Raw genomic sequence first — 18,833 nt, forward strand, 5'->3', positions numbered from 1 at the left:
AATAACGACTGCAATTGAGACTCATTGAATATACTTTTTTAAGTCCATGTGTTCATACTGATATGCAAAAAGAGAAAACAAAACTTTGCATTAGTTATCAACCGATGCGGAACACTTGTTGTGCACAAAGAAAGAAAACAAAATTTTGCATTAGTTGCACAGAAAGATTGTGCATCAGTGCACATTAGATGTGCAAAAAGAGAAAACAAAATTCTGCATTAGTTATCAACTGATGCACTATCCTAAAACTTAGAACCAAACATCGGTTGCAGTTTCCTCACTCAAAACCATTCCCCTGTTTCTGCAGACCAGAAGTCTGGGAACAGCTTGGCTGGTGGTTCTGCGTATATCCTCAGGTTGCACCCAAGACATCATTCGGGACTGCAGTCATCTGAAGGCTTTACTAACATAGAAAGATCCACTTCCAAACTCACTCATGTGGCTGCTGGCAGGAGGCTTCAGTTCCTCACCACATGGGCCTCTCCTTACAACATGGCATTTGGCTTTCTCACGGTTGTGTGATCTAAGAAAGAAAAAGAGACCAAAACAGAAGTCATAGATTATTTTATAACCTAATATTGGAGATAATGTAGCATCAGCCAGGTGCGGTGGCTCATGCCTGTAATCCCAGCACTTTGGGAGGTCAAGGCAGGCAGATCACTTGAGGCCAGGAGCTTAAGACCAGCCTGGCCAACATGGTGAAACCCCATCTCTACTAAAAATATAAAAATAAGCTGGGCATGCTGGTGCATGCCTGTAGTCCCAGCTATTTGGGAAACTGAGGCAGGAGACTCACTTAAACCCAGGAAGTGGAGATTTTAGTGAGCCAAGATGGCGCCACTGCACTGCAGCCTGGGCAACAGAACAAGACTCTGTCTCAAAAAACAAAACAAATTAAAAAAAACATAGCATCACTTTTACCAGATCATCCAGTCACACAAACCAACCATGGTACAATGTGGAAGGGGGCTACACAAGGATGTGAATGCTGGACAGTAGGGCCCAGCCAGCCATTTTGTAGGATGGCTATCACATTTTGTAAGATGGTTACCATTGATGGCACCTAAGGCACAACTGCTTTTTCTGAAAATTGGCAATTATGTTGAAAATTAAATAGTCTGTCTTTCCTGTACAAACTACATTTCAGGATAACCGAATAGCCCTGAGTTGTTAAATTGATGAATGAAAGTTTTTCTTTATAGAGGAATTCTAACTAATAAATGTGAAAAACTTATTGAATTAGAAAAATTACAATTTTACAACCTCTATTAAAATAGTTGATTTTGGCAAAACTCATCGGTGGCTGAATCTATCAGATTAAAAACCAGTGGGAAAGTTTACATGGAGGGATTCAGCTGTCAAGTATTAAACCCGTTGGTCAATTTTAGCATCAAAAACATTATATGCTCCCTGATGTATGGCAAAAAGTATACAGCACCACCTAAGGATTCTTACCAACAAAGTTAAACCTAACTCTAATCAAACCTTTAGAGGTAACATCAAGTTTTACAGGAAATACAAGGCTAGAGAAACTAATAAAATGGGGACACAAATAGACAAAGCCAGCATGTAGAACATTTAGGACAACGTCCCAATTTGTTCAATTGGTTGACTATATGAGGGGCAGCGGAAGAGAAGGATGGAAGGTAGAACTAATTCAGATGTGAATTTTAAAAGAATTAAGACACATGCCCAAATTAAACATATGGACTTTAGATCTTGAATGAAAAAGAAAACAAATGTAAGAAGCATATGTATATATTTAGGGAAATATAATATGGACTTGGTATTAGATGATAACCAGGAATTCGTTTGTTAAATGGGATAATAGTATTGTGATTCTGTAGGAAAATATCCTTTTTAAAAGAAATGCATAATGAAGTTGAAAGTAACATATTTGGGGTTTGCTTTAAAACGTTTCAGCAAGAAAAAAATGGAGATGGATGAAACAAGTGTGGCAGAATTTTATGTATTTTTAAATGTAAATGATGGATATATGCGGGTTACTTATACTTTTCTTTCGACTTCTGCATAGGCTTAAAATAATCTTTGCTTTTGAAAAAAAAATTCAATTATTTGTCTTCTTAGTTAATATTTAAAAGTAACTTTTTCACATATTTGTTACAAAACTTCTGTCCATTCCTATCTAGAGGTTCCTCTACATGGGAAAAATGGGGCAAAAGTGCAACATTTCTGCAACCCCTTTGCACCCGCCATAAACGCACGAGAACTCCTACAAGGCTGAGCCGCAACGAGGAGGGCGGAGAGTTTGAGGGAACGCCTAGACCAGAGAGTTGATGCCTTTCCTAGAAAATCACCGGAAATGATAATTGGCGGACTAGGAAGTGGAGCTTCCATATAGTTCTGTTTCTCTTTTCTTGGGGAGAGTATCTGCGGGAAGGTCTGTGCTTTGGGCCGGCTTGGGTCGGGATTTGCAGATGAGAGGAGTCTGGCGCCGCCGCACCTCTCACCTAAATACCCGGGCCCCTGGGGTTGCAGGCAGGGGCGGGGCTTTGGGGTCAGATTTGAGGAGGGGGGTCTACTGCGGTTTCCTGCCTCGAAGCCATTCCCCAAAATGAGCTTTTCCCGCCTGTCTGCCCTACCTCCTCCCCTCGTCTTGTTCCCAGGAGCCCCTGACCCATTCTGGGTTTTTGTTTGTTTGTTTGTTTTTGTTTTTTTTGAGACGGAGTTTTGCTCTTGTCACCCCGACCCATTCTTTTTATTCTTCTCTACAGCACCCATTCATATATTCATTCAGTCAGCTAATTTTGAATCCAGCACATACTATTGCAAGCGCTGTTTTAGGCGTTGAGAATACAACAGTGAACAAGACGACAAAAATTCCTGCGCTCACGGAGCCTAAAAGCCTACATTTTAGCGAGGGTAGAACGACCATAAACAGTGTATATATTAATAAGTCACTTATGCACCATATTGGAAAGTGATAAAGCGCTATAGAGAAAAAGAAGAATTCACGTAAAGCAAGGTAAGGCACATCAGGATTGGAAGGAGGGGATAAGTTGCAATCTTAAATAAGGCACTTAGTTAACGTAGACCTCCTTGGGAAGATGACATATAAGAAAACACTTGAAGGAGGCAAGATTATTAGCCGTGGAGATCGCTTGAGGTGAAGGGAGCAGCCAATGGAAAGGCCCTAAGATGGAAGGAAGGAAGGTCGGTGTGGCTGAAGAAGATTGAGGGAGTGGGAGAAGAGTAGAAGGTGTTGAGAATCACACATCCCGTAGACTTGTGTGCCACTCTTAAAACTTCAGCTTTTATTTTGAGTGAGCAGGAGAGGAAGTTAGAAGTAGTGGGCACATTCAGTAGGGCCTTGCATACCTCTGTAAGGACTTCAACTTTTATTCTAAGTAAGGTTGAGCCACTGGAGAGTTTTCAGCAGAAAGATGAAATGATCCAACTCAAGTCGTAAACGGACCACTCAAACTGCTCTATTAAGAAAGACAGGAGGAAGGCAAGGATTGAAGAAAGGAGACCAGTTAGAAGGCTACCACAGTAATGGAAAGGAGGGGAGATAGCAGGTGACGATGGCTCAGAGAAAGGTGGTAGCAATAGAGATTGTATTCTAGATATGTTCACATTTTCAGTTTGTCTTCCTGCCTTAGGTTCTCAGTGACTCCCTGTTTTTTTCTGTGGTCACATTCCTCTTTTCCCTTCACCAAATATGCAAGGAAACAAGAAGTGAGATCACAGCTGGTTTAGTGTTGCTAATGAAACCCAAATCCAGGGCAGTGTTTGACACATTAAGCCAAACAGCAGCTGCCCTGTGGGTCAGAAGGGCCCTTTGGCTGGCACCACCAAAATATGTGTTCTCCAAAGGAGGCTGGCATCAACCGGAGCCACTTCACAGCTTGTTTGAGAACTGGATCTGACCAGTAGGAAGAAACCAGGACAGCAGTGGAAGACTGTTAAAGAAACCTGGGTAAAAAGATGCAGGAGGTAAGAAGAGGAGGGTCTGTGATATATCACAAGGAGGAAGAAGGAGAAGTGAGTCCAAGAAAGAAGGAAAGCAATGTGAGTGGTGGTGTGTCTGACTGTAGATACTGTTGGAGGTATCTTCTCCTAGATACTGTTTTTCCTGCTTGACCGGGTGATCATTAAAGCTTTGTAGTTGTAGATGCCATTTCTAATTTTCATAAGGTATTAGGAACTGAGTCTATTATTTTCTTCCCTCTTTTGGTATTTCTGGGAGACGGTTTCCATGGATAGACCTGTATGGTTGCTTGCATCTTCCTATGTGTTTTTCTCACCTTCATAACTTCCCTGAATTCATTCTATGCCTTGCGATAGGTTGTGCTGTCAGATGAGAGTTCAGGACCACCAAGCCAGCTGCTTTGGACCCCCCAGGATACCCAGCTCCCTCAGGAAAGAGGTGAGGTACACAGGAGATTGTGGCAGGAGTCATGGCAGCTGAGAAGGGAGTAAGGACACAGAGTGGGTACAGAATGCTACACTGGGGCCCAAAAATCTGTTCATTAATGAGCATTTATGGAAAGTCTTGTTTTGTTTCTATACTAGGCTTGGATCAATATCTTAGAGGAACTAAATATTCAGTTTTTGTCTGTATCTTAAATTTTGAAAAAAATTCATAAAAGATTCTACAAAGCAATTTATCAGAGAGACTCAGTGCAGTCAGACATTTACTATTTGTATAACTTGAGATATATGGTAAATATTCACACATAATATTTTACACTTGTAAAACTTGTGGTATAATTCAGTAATTCCGACCCAAGCATAATTTTGCCAACATGTAAAATTTGAATATATACAATTTTATTTCTGCAGACCTTTTTGGAGCCCTGATACTTTTAAATGATGTATAGATAGCTCCGAAATATAAAATAAAGCAGTGACAAAAGAAGAAGCAAAAGTTTTCCCATTGAAGCCCTGTGCTCTTTGGGGGCTTATGTGAGGAGGAAAAGTGGTTAAGATTTGTATAAAAGCTGATGGTGGGCCGGGCGCAGTGACTCATGCCTGTAATCCTAGCACTTTGGGAGGCCTAGGTGGGTAGATCACTTGAGGTCAGGAGTTCATGACCAGTCTGGCCAATATGATGAAACCCCATCTCTACTAAAAATACAAAAAGTAGCCAGGCGTGGTGGCATGCATCTGTAACCCCAGTTACTCAGGCTGAGGCAGAAGAATCGGTTGAACCCAGGAGGCGGAGGTTGCAGCAAGCTGAGATCATGCCACTACACCCCAGCCTGGGCAACAGAGTGAGACTCTGTCTCAAAAAAAAAAAAAAAAATGCTGTTGGAGGTGCAACCTAGGAGATGGTATATAGCAATTCAGGAGTCATAAAACCAGACCCAGAAAGGCACGGACTTTTGGACAGAGGAGTAGGCACATTCAAAAGTAAGCTTTTTAGTATATGTTACCTGCAAAAAATAAAAACAAAATGTGTTTCTAGATATAGTGTTGAAACATCCAGAGGAAGAATCCTGAAATTCTGCTGTACAAGGGATCACAAATGAGAATTAATAATATGGAACATAACTTTTTTATAAATTTAGAAATAGAAAATAATAGCTATTGCTAAACTCGGATGCACGAGTCTCCCAGTCCTTTTTTTCTCAAAAGATCTTGAAATCTGCTGTGGTGGATTTTCAGGATCAGAAATTCTATAGCCACCTATCATATAATACAATACAAATGTATTAATCTCATCCCACAAAATATCTGTATAGTGCTCTAACGAAAAGTTTTATGTTGTTTCTTCATGTAGCCTGTTTCCTAAATTCACTTTTAACTTGAGAGGAATAACTAACCTTTCAATTTCTAAAGCTAAAGCTAAAAAATAAACCTTATGAATCACTATGAGTGATAGACTTTCCCAGTTGTGAAGAAGATATGGTAAAAACCAGTAGGGACATATATGGAGGGGAATGAGTTACATAGGGGTATGCTTTTGTCAGAGTTTCTCTAAGGGTACATTTAAGACATGTGCATTTCATTATATGCAAATTTTACCTCAAAAAAGAATGTAAACAAATATTGAACTTCCAGTTAATGATATATATGTTAAAGTGTTTAGGGGTAAAGTGTACTGATGCTTTCAACTTACTTTGAAATTATTCAAAAAATAAAATACATTAATGAACAATAGAGGAATAGATAAATGAATAAGTGTGTGATAAAGCAAATACACAGAACGTAAATTCTGGAATGTAAGTGATTGGTATATGGATATTTACTATATAATTTTTTCAATTTTTCTATGTACTTGAAAATATTTGTAATAAAATAATGGTTGAAAACATCCAATTGAGAGCTTTAAGTGTATTAATGTTATAAGGAAAAGAACTGTTATGTAACATTAACAAGGCACAAACATGTGTCTTCTGTGAGTTGTGTGCCATCCAGGTGAGTTTAGACTTTTTGAGACAGTTATAAAGGAACTCGGAGCTTTTAGAGTGAGACAGAGAAAAAACTGTATGGAACCACCACGACTGAGATGCAGCCTTGGTCTTGGTCAAAAGCTGTAAGTAGCTGAAACTAAAGAAAAGTCTTCTTGGGCAATTTCAGTGAAAAGAAATCAGCTTGGTTCTAAAATCAGGTTTTGGTAAAAATGGAATGATAGTCTTGAGGGTCTAAAGCCAAAGGGTGATCCTAAAATCTTACCAATAGATTACTTTGACCCTACTGGTGTCTTACTAGCAGAAAGCAATTATTCAGATTTGGACTTAGGGATGTGTTGATAAACTATCAAGAAAAACAAGGCACCTTAAACATTGAAGCTACAGAAAGATTGAGCTGGCCTACAAGGAATAAAGTCAGGCCCTATTAATTAGTAATATGAATCTACTTCTCAGCCGGGCATGGCGGCTCACGCCTGTGATCCCAGCACTCTGGGAGGCCAAGGCGGGCAGATCACGAAGGCAGCAGATTGAGACCATCCTGGCTAACACAGTGAAACCCCGTCTCTACTAAAAATACAAAAAATTAGCCAGGAGTGGTGGTGGGTGCCTGTAGTCCCAGCTACTTGGGAGGCTGAGGCAGGAGAATGGCGTGAAGCCAGGAGGTGGAGCTTGCAGGGAGGCGAGATGGTGCCACTGCACTCCAGCCTGGGCAACAGAGTGAGACGAAGTCTCAAAAAAAATAAAAATAAAAACTACTTCTCACCCAATCATATGGATTATACCTGAACACTTGGACATTCTTAATAAAGTTTATTTTGCATTTTAAAACGCTGTGTGTGCTATACTATATTGATGTAGGGAGGATAGCTCGGTACTAGGGAATTAGTAGGAAAGAGGTGCAAAATCGGGAAGAATGATTCTTCTCTAATAAGAGTAAGGAAAAAAATTTGTAACAAACTACTGGAGGTAGACCAGCCATTAAGTTACCAGAAGAAGTAAGCATCTCTGGATGCTTTTGTTCAACACGCACACATGTACACACGCACATGTGCAGACACACACACACACTCTTTCACTCTCCTTCTACCCCAAGTATTTTGGAAGAAATGACTTCAGTATTCAAATACAGGAAGAAGGGTTATTCCAAACCAGGGAGTAAGTGATTTGGGCCTTTTTACCAGATGTTTGGCGAGGGGGAAAGTTTATTCCAGGGCAGAGAGCACAGGAAAACAGTAGTTGAGAGAGGAGGAGAGTGCACTTCCAAGAGACGTTTTGGCTGCTGTGCCGGGGCCTGATGCCCAACACTGGAAGCTGAGACTAGAAAAATAATGAAGAGGAAGGAAACTGTAAGGCAGTAGCCTAAAACCCTAGGTTAGAGCTGCAGAAGCTTCTACATTTGAGGAAGAGAAGATGAATGCAGGAGTAATACTGTGCTAAATTGACTCTTGGCTTACTTATCTTCCCTCAGCTCTATTACCTGCCCAGTGTCCTGCCTTCACTAAAGATGGAAGCCAAGGAAACCTGCTGCAAGCAGATATCACACTGATGAGCCAGGCCCAAGTGAGCTGAGGCCCCTTTCCTCCTTCTGGAAGATACATCACTACCTCCAAAATATGGCCTTATTTTCACTGCATTCTCTGGCTGTGCAACTCCTAAATCAGGGTTCTCCCTCTCATAAGGAACATTTTGTTGCGTGATAAACCACTTGTGGGTTGTTTTCTCTTTCATTTTTTTTTGCTATCAAAACCCCAAGCTCCCTTTCATCTCATTTGTAAATATCCAACAAAAGGGAAGAGCCTTTCACATCTATAAACCTCCTCCTTGCAAATTCCTTTCTTCTGCCCCTGTTTCCTGAGGAAACTATGGTGTTTTCTCCCGGATAACAGGAGCATATTATTTCAGGAGTCAGTGACATTCGAGGATGTAGCTGTGAACTTCACTAACAGGGAGTGGCAGAGTCTGACCTACGCTCAAAGGCATCTCTATAAGCATGTCATGTTGGAAAATTATGGGAACATGGTATCACTTGGTAAGGACCTTCCCTGCACTTGACTTAACGCTTTCTACCTTCTTTTTTTATTATTTAATTGCTTTATTTATTGATGTATATGAGGTCTCATATTGAAAGTCAGAGTCCCTATTCTTTATCATCAGGATCTTGCCCAAAAATTAAGAGTTTTGAGTTGCCTCTGTTACATAGCAAGATAATTTTTGGCTAACCTAGCTGCTGTTTTTTGATTTGGAATAAGAGTCTGCCTGAGTGAAAAGGAGACACTTAGCTTCTGTTTTCTCTGGGTTCTTGCTTCCTCAAGCCTCTCATTTTTTTATGAGGTGTTCTATATTCCACTCCTAGTCATGAACTACCTTCTAGGTGCCTGAAACTGATAGTCTTCCTATACAGACTCCCATTCTCCTAAACAAAAACAAAATAAAATAAAAGACAGGAAAGCACACCCAAATGACTGTTTCCCAGAACCTTCTCTTTCCTTCTGAGTGTGACTTTTCTGAGAAAGTCCCCAAACATGTTCTTTTACATGTTACTAGACCCCTGAAAACCCCTTTTCTCTAAATTAACATTTATTTCCTGTTTCCATATGCAAACAGAAGGATCAGGGCTAAGCATTAAGTTATATGTTACTCTACACACTTATTTCTTTTCTGCAACCAGGATTTCCATTTCCTAAACCTCCTTTAATCTCTCATCTGGAGCGAGGAGTAGAGCCCTGTGTGCAGGATCCACAGGACAGGGAGTCCCTAAGCTGCTCCTATCCAGGTGAGTAATAGAGAAACTTTTCAGTTCCCTCTTATTTTCCATGTGACATGATGGTTATGGAACATTCTCGGTGGATCATCCAGCCCAAAGGGCCCAGAAAGGAAACCCATTTAGGAAACTTAAGGAAAAGAAAATTGAAACAATGACAAACTATTTGGGCAGTTATTCTGTCATTATCTGATTGGTTCTTTGCAACCTATCTAATAGATTTTTGCAATTTGGCCTTCAAAAAAAACTCAGAGGCTGGGCACGGTGGCTCACGCCTGTAATCTCAGCACTTTGGGAGGCCGAGATGGGCAGATCACCTGAGGTCAGGCGTTTGAGACCAGCCTGGCCAATATGGTGAAACCCCATCTCTACTGAAAATACAAAAATTAGCTGGGTGTGGTGGTGCGTGCTGGGTGTAATCCCAGCTACTTGGGGGGTCTGAGGCAGCAGAATCATTTGAACCCAGGAGACAGAGCCGAGATCACACCACTGCACTCCAAGCCGGGGGCACAGAGTGAGACTCCACCTCAAAAAAAAAAAAAAGCTCAGAATATTTATCACCCTTCTGTGTATCAGTTACTCCAGGGCTCATAAATTGAGACAGGTGAGAGGCATTCTACGCAGAAGGAATAACGTGAGAAAGCACTGAGGAATAAAAGAATATGAACTGTGAGTTTTTCAGTATGAGTACAGCAAGGGACTTAGAATAGCTTTGGGGAGGTTCATAAGTAGTAGAAAGGGGCAAGATCACGATATGATGTCTGTTTTTTGGGAGTTTTCTCCAGGAATTTAAACTGCAAAACTTGAACTTATAGTAACAGCTAATATTGATTAAAGTACTTCAGTGTGGCATGTGCTTTACAAACATTAACTCATTTAATTATCATAGGTAGCCTAGAGCTCATTTTATAGATAAACCAACTGAGGCAAAGGAGAAGTGAAGGCGTCCTCCCAAGTTCACACAGGTATTAAGAGTTATTAAGTGTCATACTAGGATTTGAACCTAGGCAGTCTCACTCTAGAGCCAGGACTCTTGACGTATGCTTTACGTTCTTCCTGTCTGGTTAACTGTGGAGTGCCACTGAAGTATTTTAAGCTAAAAAGTGACATGATTAGACTTGATTTTCAGAAAGAATAATCTGGAAGCAGTGTAGAGGATGGATTAGAAGGGATTCAGGCCAAAGGATGTTTGAGGGATATAGCAATTAGTGAGTGAGAATGCCCTGGCAGTGGAAATAAAGAGGAAGAGATAGAGTTCAGAGATAATATTAACAAGATGCATTTGGAGTCTTCGGTTGCCAGCAATAGAATTAACCCAAGCTAGCTTAAGCAGAAAAACATGAATTTATTTATTATTCAGGATGTGTCATAGGACCTAAGGGCAGGTATGTGTCAGGACCTAGAAGAGACTCGAAACCATCAGGGCCCTCTTTCCAACTGTATTCCCTGCATCTTTGTGAGTCAGCTTCATTCTTCTTTCTAGACAAATTGACCTCTGCTTCTCAGACCAGATGGCAGAACATTCCCTCGTCTGTACCAAATACCATCCCACCACCACTAGTTCTCAAATTTAAGTGCTAAAGACTGAGCTACTCTTAAAGCTGGCCTTACCTGCCTTCAGATCACAATTCTAAAGTCCAGGATGAGAGAATCTGGCCTGGTTTGGGTCAGGTATTGCGCGGATCTAATCTGTCCCAACCAGATGTGCTGAGTCACATAATAGAAATACGGCTCTCCAGGGCCCACCCTTGGGAGCAAAGCAGACAGTTCCTTGAAAAGGGACTGCATCAGCATTTCAACACCTCCTCTGTAACTCTCTTCACAGGTAGAGTTTGTAAAATGTTAGCTGGGTAAATACCAGGGAGATAGAATTGAAGATTATTTTGTTTTGTGGCTTAGATGACTAGGTATATAGAGTTTACACTCACTAAACTAAGAGACTATAGAAGAGTAGGTTTTTAAGGATTTTTTATAAAGTGTGCTGAGTTTAAAATATTTCAAGGCCGGGCGTGGTGGCACACACCTGTAATCCCAGCACTTTGGGAGGCTGAGACAGGTGGATCACAAGGTCAGGAGTTCGAGACCAGCCTGGCCAATGTAGTGAAACCCCGTCTCTACTAAAAATACAGAAATCAGCCGGGCATGGTGGCAGGCGCCTGTAATCCCAACTACTTGGGAGGCTGAAGCAGGAGAATCACTTGAATCTTGGAGGCAGAGGTTGCAGTGAGCTGAGATTGCACCATTGTACTCCAGCCTGGCCAGCAAAGAGACTCAATCTCAAAAAAAAATAAAAATAAAAAATAAGATATCTCAATACTTTTCATCATTTCAGCCTGTTCTGACTTTTGGCCACAACGTCAGTAATTTTTCCAGCACGGAAAAGTTATTTACTCTTCAAACAGCTTAACATTGCTTCACCCCTCCCATCTCACTTATTTTCTTTCCTCTGACATTTGTATTTTCTTGTTAAAGTGTCAACTGATAAGATGTGGCCTGAGAATGAAAAGGCAAGTTCACAACAACAGATTTTTGAAAATGAAGAAGCCTACTGGATAAAATCTAACAGTCTCCTAAAAGTTGATTCCCAGGATCCTGAGGTTAGAGAAGTTTGTGTTCAGGAAGTCAAATTAGAGAATCAATGGAAAACACCTATAAGGGAGAAACTGAGAGAAGAGAAAGAAGGCTCTGAGGAAGTAACCTGCAAAAAAAGAAAGAACCAGAAGGTGCTTAGAGAAAACCCGAATCCAAACTCAAAATACAGTCGATGTAATAGTACAGCACAGAAACTCCATGAATGTGCCAGGTGTGGCAAAAACTTCAGTTGGCACTCAGATCTAATTCTCCATGAGCAGATTCATTCTGCTGAGAAACCCCATGTGTGTGATGCGTGTGGGAAAGCATTCAAGACCAGAAATCAGCTTTCTGTGCACCAGATAATCCACACAGGGGAGAAACCTTTTAACTGCATCCAGTGTGGGAAGGCTTTCAACAGTAGATCAGCTCTTTGCCGACATAAAAAAACCCACAGTGGGGAGAAGCCTCACGAGTGCAGGGACTGTGGGAAGGCCTTCAAGACCAGGAACTGTCTGTGTATGCATCAGCTCATCCACACTGGAGAGAAGCCTTACGAATGTAACTGCTGTGGGAAGGCCTTCCAGTTTAAGCATTCCCTTACCATCCATGGCAGAATCCACACTGGAGAGAAGCCATATGAATGTGAGGAGTGCGGGAAGGCCTTCAGCGGGAGTTCAGACCTCACCAAACACATAAGAATCCACACTGGGGAACGACCTTATGAGTGCAGCGAGTGTGGAAGGGCCTTCAGTCGGAGCTCAGACCTAAGCAAGCACAAACGAATCCATATTAGGGAGAAACACTATGGGTGCCCCCAGTGTGGAAAAGACTTCAGCATCAAGGCAGAACTCACCAAACACAGAAGGATGCACACTGAAGAGAAACGTTACAGGTGTGAGGAGTGTGGGAAAGCCTTTCGTCATAACTGTAAGCGCCGGGCTCATGAACGAGAGCACACCGGGGAGAAGCCCTATCAATGCGGACATTGTGGGAAAACCTTCCAAGACCGGCACTGCCTTACCATCCATCAGAGAATCCACACTGGAGAGAAACCTTACAAATGTTTAGAGTGTGGGAAAGCTTTCGGTGGGAAGTCAAACTTGACCAATCACCAAAGAATTCACACTGGAGAGAAGCGTCACAAATGTGAGGTATGCGGAATGGCCTTCCATCATAGTTCAGTCCTGAGGCAACACAAAAGAATCCACACTGGTGAGAAGCCATACACCTGCAGTGAGTGTGGCACGTCCTTCCGTCAGGGCTCAGCTCTGATTGGACATAAGCGAGTTCATACTGGAGAGAAACCTTATGAATGTGAGGAGTGTGGAAAAGCTTTTAGAGTGAGCTCAAATCTTACTGGACATAAGAAAAGAAAACATCAAGTATGGAGAACCCATGAACTTGATGGGAGTAGGAAATCCCTCTCGCCCGTAACTGTTTCTCAGACCTCAGCAGTTAGTATTTTGACCAGTGCCTGAGTATAACAATTCTGGTGTTACTTTCTGTTTTTCCTACCTTGTAGGCTGGTCCTTCTGTCTCCTATATTAGTTATTCCTGATTTCCTGACCCTTAATTGTGAGATTCCCCAAAGACATTGTTCTTTACCTTCTTATTCAGTATTTTTTCAGTGAGCACATTTACTTCCAAGAGTTTATCAATCACTTCCTAATAATAATAAACACTTATTAGTGCTTGCTGTGTCCTAGGCACTGTTCTAAGGGATTTACACATTTAAACTTTTTAAATCCATACAACATCCCTATGAGATCAGGAATTTGAGGCACAGAAAGATTAACAAACTTGCCCAGGATCACATAACTAGTAAATTCTGTGCTCAGGCTTTCCTAGGCAATTCCCATATGCGTGCACCACATCCTTCAGACATGAAGTTATACCTCAGTTCAGCACAAAACAGTTTTTAATTTATAAACACCAATCATTTTTAGCAATTTTTTAAACATAAAGCTAGAATGGTACTTCTCCATATTGTATCAGGATTGCTGAGATTCAAAGTGAAAAGGGAGACAGGGAGAGAACAGGTTTAGAAATCACAGATAAGAGCTGGGCACAGTGGTTCAGGCCTGTAATCTCAGCACTTTGGGAGGCTGAGGAGGGAGGATCACGAGGTCAGGGGTTCAAGACCAGCCTGGCCAATATGGTGAAACCCTGTCTCTAATAAAAATACAAAAATTAGCCAGGCGTGGTGGTGCACACCTGTAGTGCCAGCTACTCAGGAGGCTGAGGCAGGAGAATCGCTGGAACCCAGGAGGCGGAGGTTGCAATGAGTCAAGATCATGTCACTGCACTCCAGCCTGGGTAACAGAACGAGACTCCATCTCAAAAGAAAAAAAGAAAGAAATTACTAGCTTGACCTCCAGAAGTCTTTTGATGTTTACTAAACACACAAAATGAACATTTTGAGAGCGTATTTTTTTTAGTAAATTTTAGACTTTTACCAGGTAAAAAAGATATGTCTTGAAAATTTTGAAGGACTACTTTATGAACAGTGGGTTAATCTTGTTCTGCAACTATCCCAGACTAGAATTACAGTCCACAAGTAGAAGCTACAGGACATCTGTACATTTAGGAGATACTCAACTGGAACAGATTCTGCCCTAAGGTAATAAGTTTGGTAAGAATAATGCTGAAGAAATTCAAAGGTCAGGTTCATAGTTGAATGATAAAACATGTTGCTTGAAACCCTAAGATATCTGTAGTTCTAATTCTGAAGAGTTACCAAACAAGAGTTAGTCTAAGTTATAATTTACATATAAAAATCACCAGGTAAAACTCGCTTTTTTAAATCTAATTACGTTCTACATGCAAACAAAATTTTTACCAGGAACATTGATATTATGAGATTCTTTTTACTTTACCTTCACAAAAGAAATAGAGAATGCCCATTTCATTTAAGTTTAAGAAAGATTATAAGATACTTCTTGGTAAGGATCGTAGCTTGACTACGTGTATCTGGTATTGCTCCCCCTCAGAACTACACTAATGCTAGAGTAAAACCATTCATAATCAGGAAGAATGACAGAGGAAACAACTACAAAATTTTGGAAACTGAAAAATGGATAAGTAGTAATGACATTGAATCTAAAAAAGCCAAATTTTAGCCTGAAGGGGGCAAGTAAAGGACAAATCTGACCAGGCATAGTGGTTTACATGTGTAGTCCCAGCACTTTGGGTGGCCGAGATGGGAGGATCACTTGAGATCAGCAATTTGAGACCAGCCTGGCCAATACGGTGAAACCCTGTCTCTCTATTAAAAATACAAAAATTAGCTGGGCTTGGTGGCGCATGCCTATAGTCCCAGCTACTGGAGAGGGGGAGGGGGAGGTGGCAGTTAGCCGAGATTGCACCACTGCACTCCAGTCTCTGGGCAACAGAGTGAGACTTCTAAAAAAAAAAGACAAATCTATTTTACATCATAGAATCTTAAACGACTCAAGAATTGGTGGCACCATATACCCCTGGACATGAGGATGAATAGACTAAAATGAGGAGAGTCTGTCAAAGGCTATTTAGGAAGCAAGCAGAGTCCTAGGTCCTCAAGCCCAAAGAAGATTGGAGGTTTATTTTCTGAAGAAGGTTAAACAAAGGATATGTGGGTTAGACACAATCGAGGACAGGAATTCCATTTGGGAAAAGGAGCATTCTGAATGCCGATGCCTCCAGCCTACTTTCCTTGTCTCCCAGAAAGGTAAGGGTCTGGCTTTCACCTCCCAGACAAAAGACAGTTTTCAGTGAGAAATCCAACCAGAATAGACCTGAAGATACATCAGGAGTTTCTCAGCAAGTGGCCTAGCCAGATAACCTGTAGTGAACATAAGCAAGTCATAGTCGTGCCGTCAGAGCTTCCCATAGGTTTTATAGTCGTCCTCTATTAAAAAAAATAAAGTTTATTGGCCAGGCACAGTGGCTCATGCCTGTAATCCCAGCACTTTGGGAGGCTGAGGCAGGCGGATCATCTGAGGTCAGGAGTTCAGGATCGTTAGCTGGGCATGGTGGCTCTTGCCTGTAATCCCAGCTACTCGGGAGGCTGAAGCAGGAGAATCGCTTGAACCCAGGAGGCAGAGGTTGCGGTGAGCTGAGATCGTGCCATTGCACTCCAGCCTGGGCAACAAGAGCGAAACTCCATCTCAAAAAAATAAATAAATAAATAATTTTATTATAGAACATTTCAAATCCATGCAAGAGCAAAGGCAATAGAAAAATGAACTCCATGTACACATCATTCAACTTCAACAATTATTACATCAGGGTTAATCTTGTTTCATCTGTATCCCCACCCATTCCCTCTGCTTAAGATTATTTTCAAGTAAATGACAGAAATTGTGTTTCATCCATAAGTATTTAATTGTCTATAGGAGATAATGACTGTTTAAAAAAACTAATAATATGGGCCAGGCGCGGTGGCTCACGCCTGTAATCCTAGCACTTTTGGGAGGCCAAGGCGGGTGGATTGCCTGAGGTCAGGAGTTCAAGACTAACCTGGCCAACATAGTGAAACGCCGTCTTTACTGAAAATACAAAAATTAGCCAGGCATGGTGGCAGGTGCCTGTAATCCCAGCTACTCGGGAGGCTGAGGCAGGAGAATTGCTTGAACCCAGGAGGCAGAGGTTGCAGTGAGCCAAGATCACACCACGGCACTCCAGCCTTGGCGACAGAGTGAGACTCCGTCTCAAAATAAATAAATAAATAAACTAACTAATAATAGAGCCAGGGGCATGACGGCCTATGCTGTAGTCCCGGCTACTTAAGAAGCTGAAGTGGGAGGACTCCTTGAGCCCTAAAGTTTGAGGTTAGCCTGGGCAATATTGCAAGACCCCATCTCTAAAACACAAACCAAAAATATAAATAAACTAACACTAGTACAGTTATCATACCTAAACAAAATCATCTACTTGCCAACATCATCAAAGATTCATTCGGTGTTCAAATATTTCTCTAATGCCATTTTTTTCTTAACATTTGAGAAAAAACAGGCCTGGCACCATAGCTGACACCTGTAAGCCCAGTACTTTGGGAGGCCAAGGCAAGAGAATCACTTGGGCTCAGGAGTTCAAGACCAGCCTGGGCAACATAGCAAGACCCTGTCTGTACAAAAAATTCAAAAATTAATCAGGCATGGTGGTGCACGACTGTGGTCCCAGCTACTCGGGAGAGGAGATTGGGAGGTCAAAGCTGCAGTGAGCCGTGACCATGCCACCACACTCCAGCCTGGGTGACAGAATGAGACCCTGTCTCAGAAGAAAAAAAAAAGTATTCAAATAAGGTCAATACATTGTGATTAGTTCATACATATCTTGAGTCTTTTAACATTTAAGTTCTCCCCATATCTCTTTTTTCTTGAAATTTATTTAATGATTAACTAGGTGGTTGGTGCTATTGAGTTTCACAGTTTGGATTTTAATTATTGCACACCTTTGGTAGTATTTAACATGTTCCTCTGTCCCTGTATGTCCTAAAAATTAATAGTTAGATCTAGGGGTTTTAGATTTGGTTTTGGTAAGACTACTTCATAGGCATCAGCACAAGCCTTTTTTGTTTAACATGACTAAAGTAGTCTTCAATAGCCTCCTTGCTTTCTGCTGAAAAGATTTTCCAGGTTCATCTGGTATATTTCCTTAAGAAGACTCTTCTAAAACTAGTACAGGAAAAAAATAGAAGATCTGAATAGTCTGATACCAATTATTTAAGTAGAACCTGTGATATACAGTCCCAGAAAGAAAACTTCAGGCTCAGATGGTTTCACCAGTTAATTCTACTAAACATGCAAGGAAAAATAATCCCAATGTTAAACTCATTTTATGAGGCCTGTGTAACCTTAATACCAAACCATTAAGGAATGATGAGGAAAAACAAACAACACAAGGAAATTATTTTGTTTTTCTTTTTGAGACGGAGTTTCGCTTATCACCCAGCTGGAGTGAAGTGGTGCGATCTTGGCTAACTGCAACGTTTGCCTCCCAGGTTCAAGCGCTTCTCCTGCCTCAGCCTCTTGAGTAGCTGGGATTACAGGCGCCCGCCACCACGCTCGGCTAATTTTTTGTATTTTTAGTAGAGACAGGGTTTCCCCATGTTGTCCAGGCTGGTCTCGAACTCCTGACCTCAGGCGATCTACCCGCTTCGGCCTCCCAAAGTGCTGGGATTACAGGCGTGAGCCACGGCGCCTGGCTGCTGGAAATTTTTTTTAAAAGATAATTACAGGCCATTATCATTCATGAATGTAGTGAGAAAAATCTTGAGACAGTAACAAACAGAATCCAGAAATATACATTTTTTAAAAGATGACATGTCTTGAACAAGTTAAGATTATTCTAGCGGCCGGGCCGGGTGGCTCAAGCCTGTAATCCCAACACTTTGGGAGGCCGAGACGGGCGGATCACGAGGTCAGGAGATCCAGACCATCCTGGCTGACACGGTGAAACCCTGTCTCTACTAAAAAAATACAAAAAATTAGCCGGGCGAGGTGGCGGGCGCCTGTAGTCCCAGCTACTCGGGAGGCTGAGGCAGGAGAATGGCGTAAACCCGGGAGGCGGAGCTTGCAGTGAGCTGACATCCGGCCACTGCACTCCAGCCTGGGTGGCAGAGCGAGACTCCGTCTCAAAAAAAAAAAAAAAAAAAAAAAAAAAAAGATTATTCTAGCATGGAGAAGGTGGACTAGCATTCAAAAATCAGTAAAGGTGTCCAGGCGTGGTGGCTCACACCTGTAATCCCAACACTTTAGGAGTCCCAGGAGGGAGGATCACTTGAGGTAAGGAGTTTGAGACCAGCCTGGCCAACATGGCAAAACCCCCCCCCTCTACTAAAAATACAAAAATTAGCCAGTGTGGCCTGCACCTGTTATCCCAGTTGGGAACAATTCTGTGATTGTCCTTCTTTCTAACATACAATTCATATGATTTTCTTTTTTTTCTCTTAAATCTGGAACATCATTCAAAATCTACACATAAAAAACTATGTCCTCTTTAGTAGAGTTTGTCGCATATTAGGGCAGTAACTTATCTAATCCTTGTGAACCCCCATGAGAACCCCGCTAAACTCTGAGTTCTGTGGGGCAAGGACGTTCTGTGCTGTTCCCTTGCACATCCTCTCCATACCCTCCCAA

At 41.7% G+C, this 18,833-nt stretch overlaps 1 protein-coding gene across 3 annotated transcripts; it reads left to right on the forward strand.

The window, feature by feature from the left end:
• Nucleotides 1–2,267: 2,267 nt before the first annotated feature.
• Nucleotides 2,268–13,407, forward strand: ZNF311 (zinc finger protein 311). 3 transcript variants are annotated; one of them, XM_028847749.2, is made up of 8 exons: nucleotides 2,268–2,401; nucleotides 2,736–2,986; nucleotides 3,624–4,032; nucleotides 4,309–4,390; nucleotides 7,849–7,940; nucleotides 8,283–8,409; nucleotides 9,049–9,153; nucleotides 11,614–13,407. In XM_028847749.2, exons 3-8 carry the CDS (start codon nucleotides 3,949–3,951, stop codon nucleotides 13,191–13,193), a joined length of 2,070 nt encoding a protein of 689 aa, XP_028703582.2. In that variant the 5' UTR covers nucleotides 2,268–2,401; nucleotides 2,736–2,986; nucleotides 3,624–3,948; the 3' UTR covers nucleotides 13,194–13,407. The 3 variants fall into 3 exon arrangements, with proteins under 3 accessions (XP_028703582.2, XP_001101511.5, XP_077856865.1); XM_001101511.5 differs by having other exon boundaries at nucleotides 3,838–4,032; XM_078000739.1 differs by having other exon boundaries at nucleotides 2,341–2,986; nucleotides 3,838–4,032.
• Nucleotides 13,408–18,833: the final 5,426 nt, after the last annotated feature.

This window comes from Macaca mulatta, chromosome 4, assembly GCF_049350105.2.
Source record: "Macaca mulatta isolate MMU2019108-1 chromosome 4, T2T-MMU8v2.0, whole genome shotgun sequence".
NCBI classification, from domain to species: Eukaryota; Metazoa; Chordata; class Mammalia; order Primates; family Cercopithecidae; genus Macaca; species Macaca mulatta.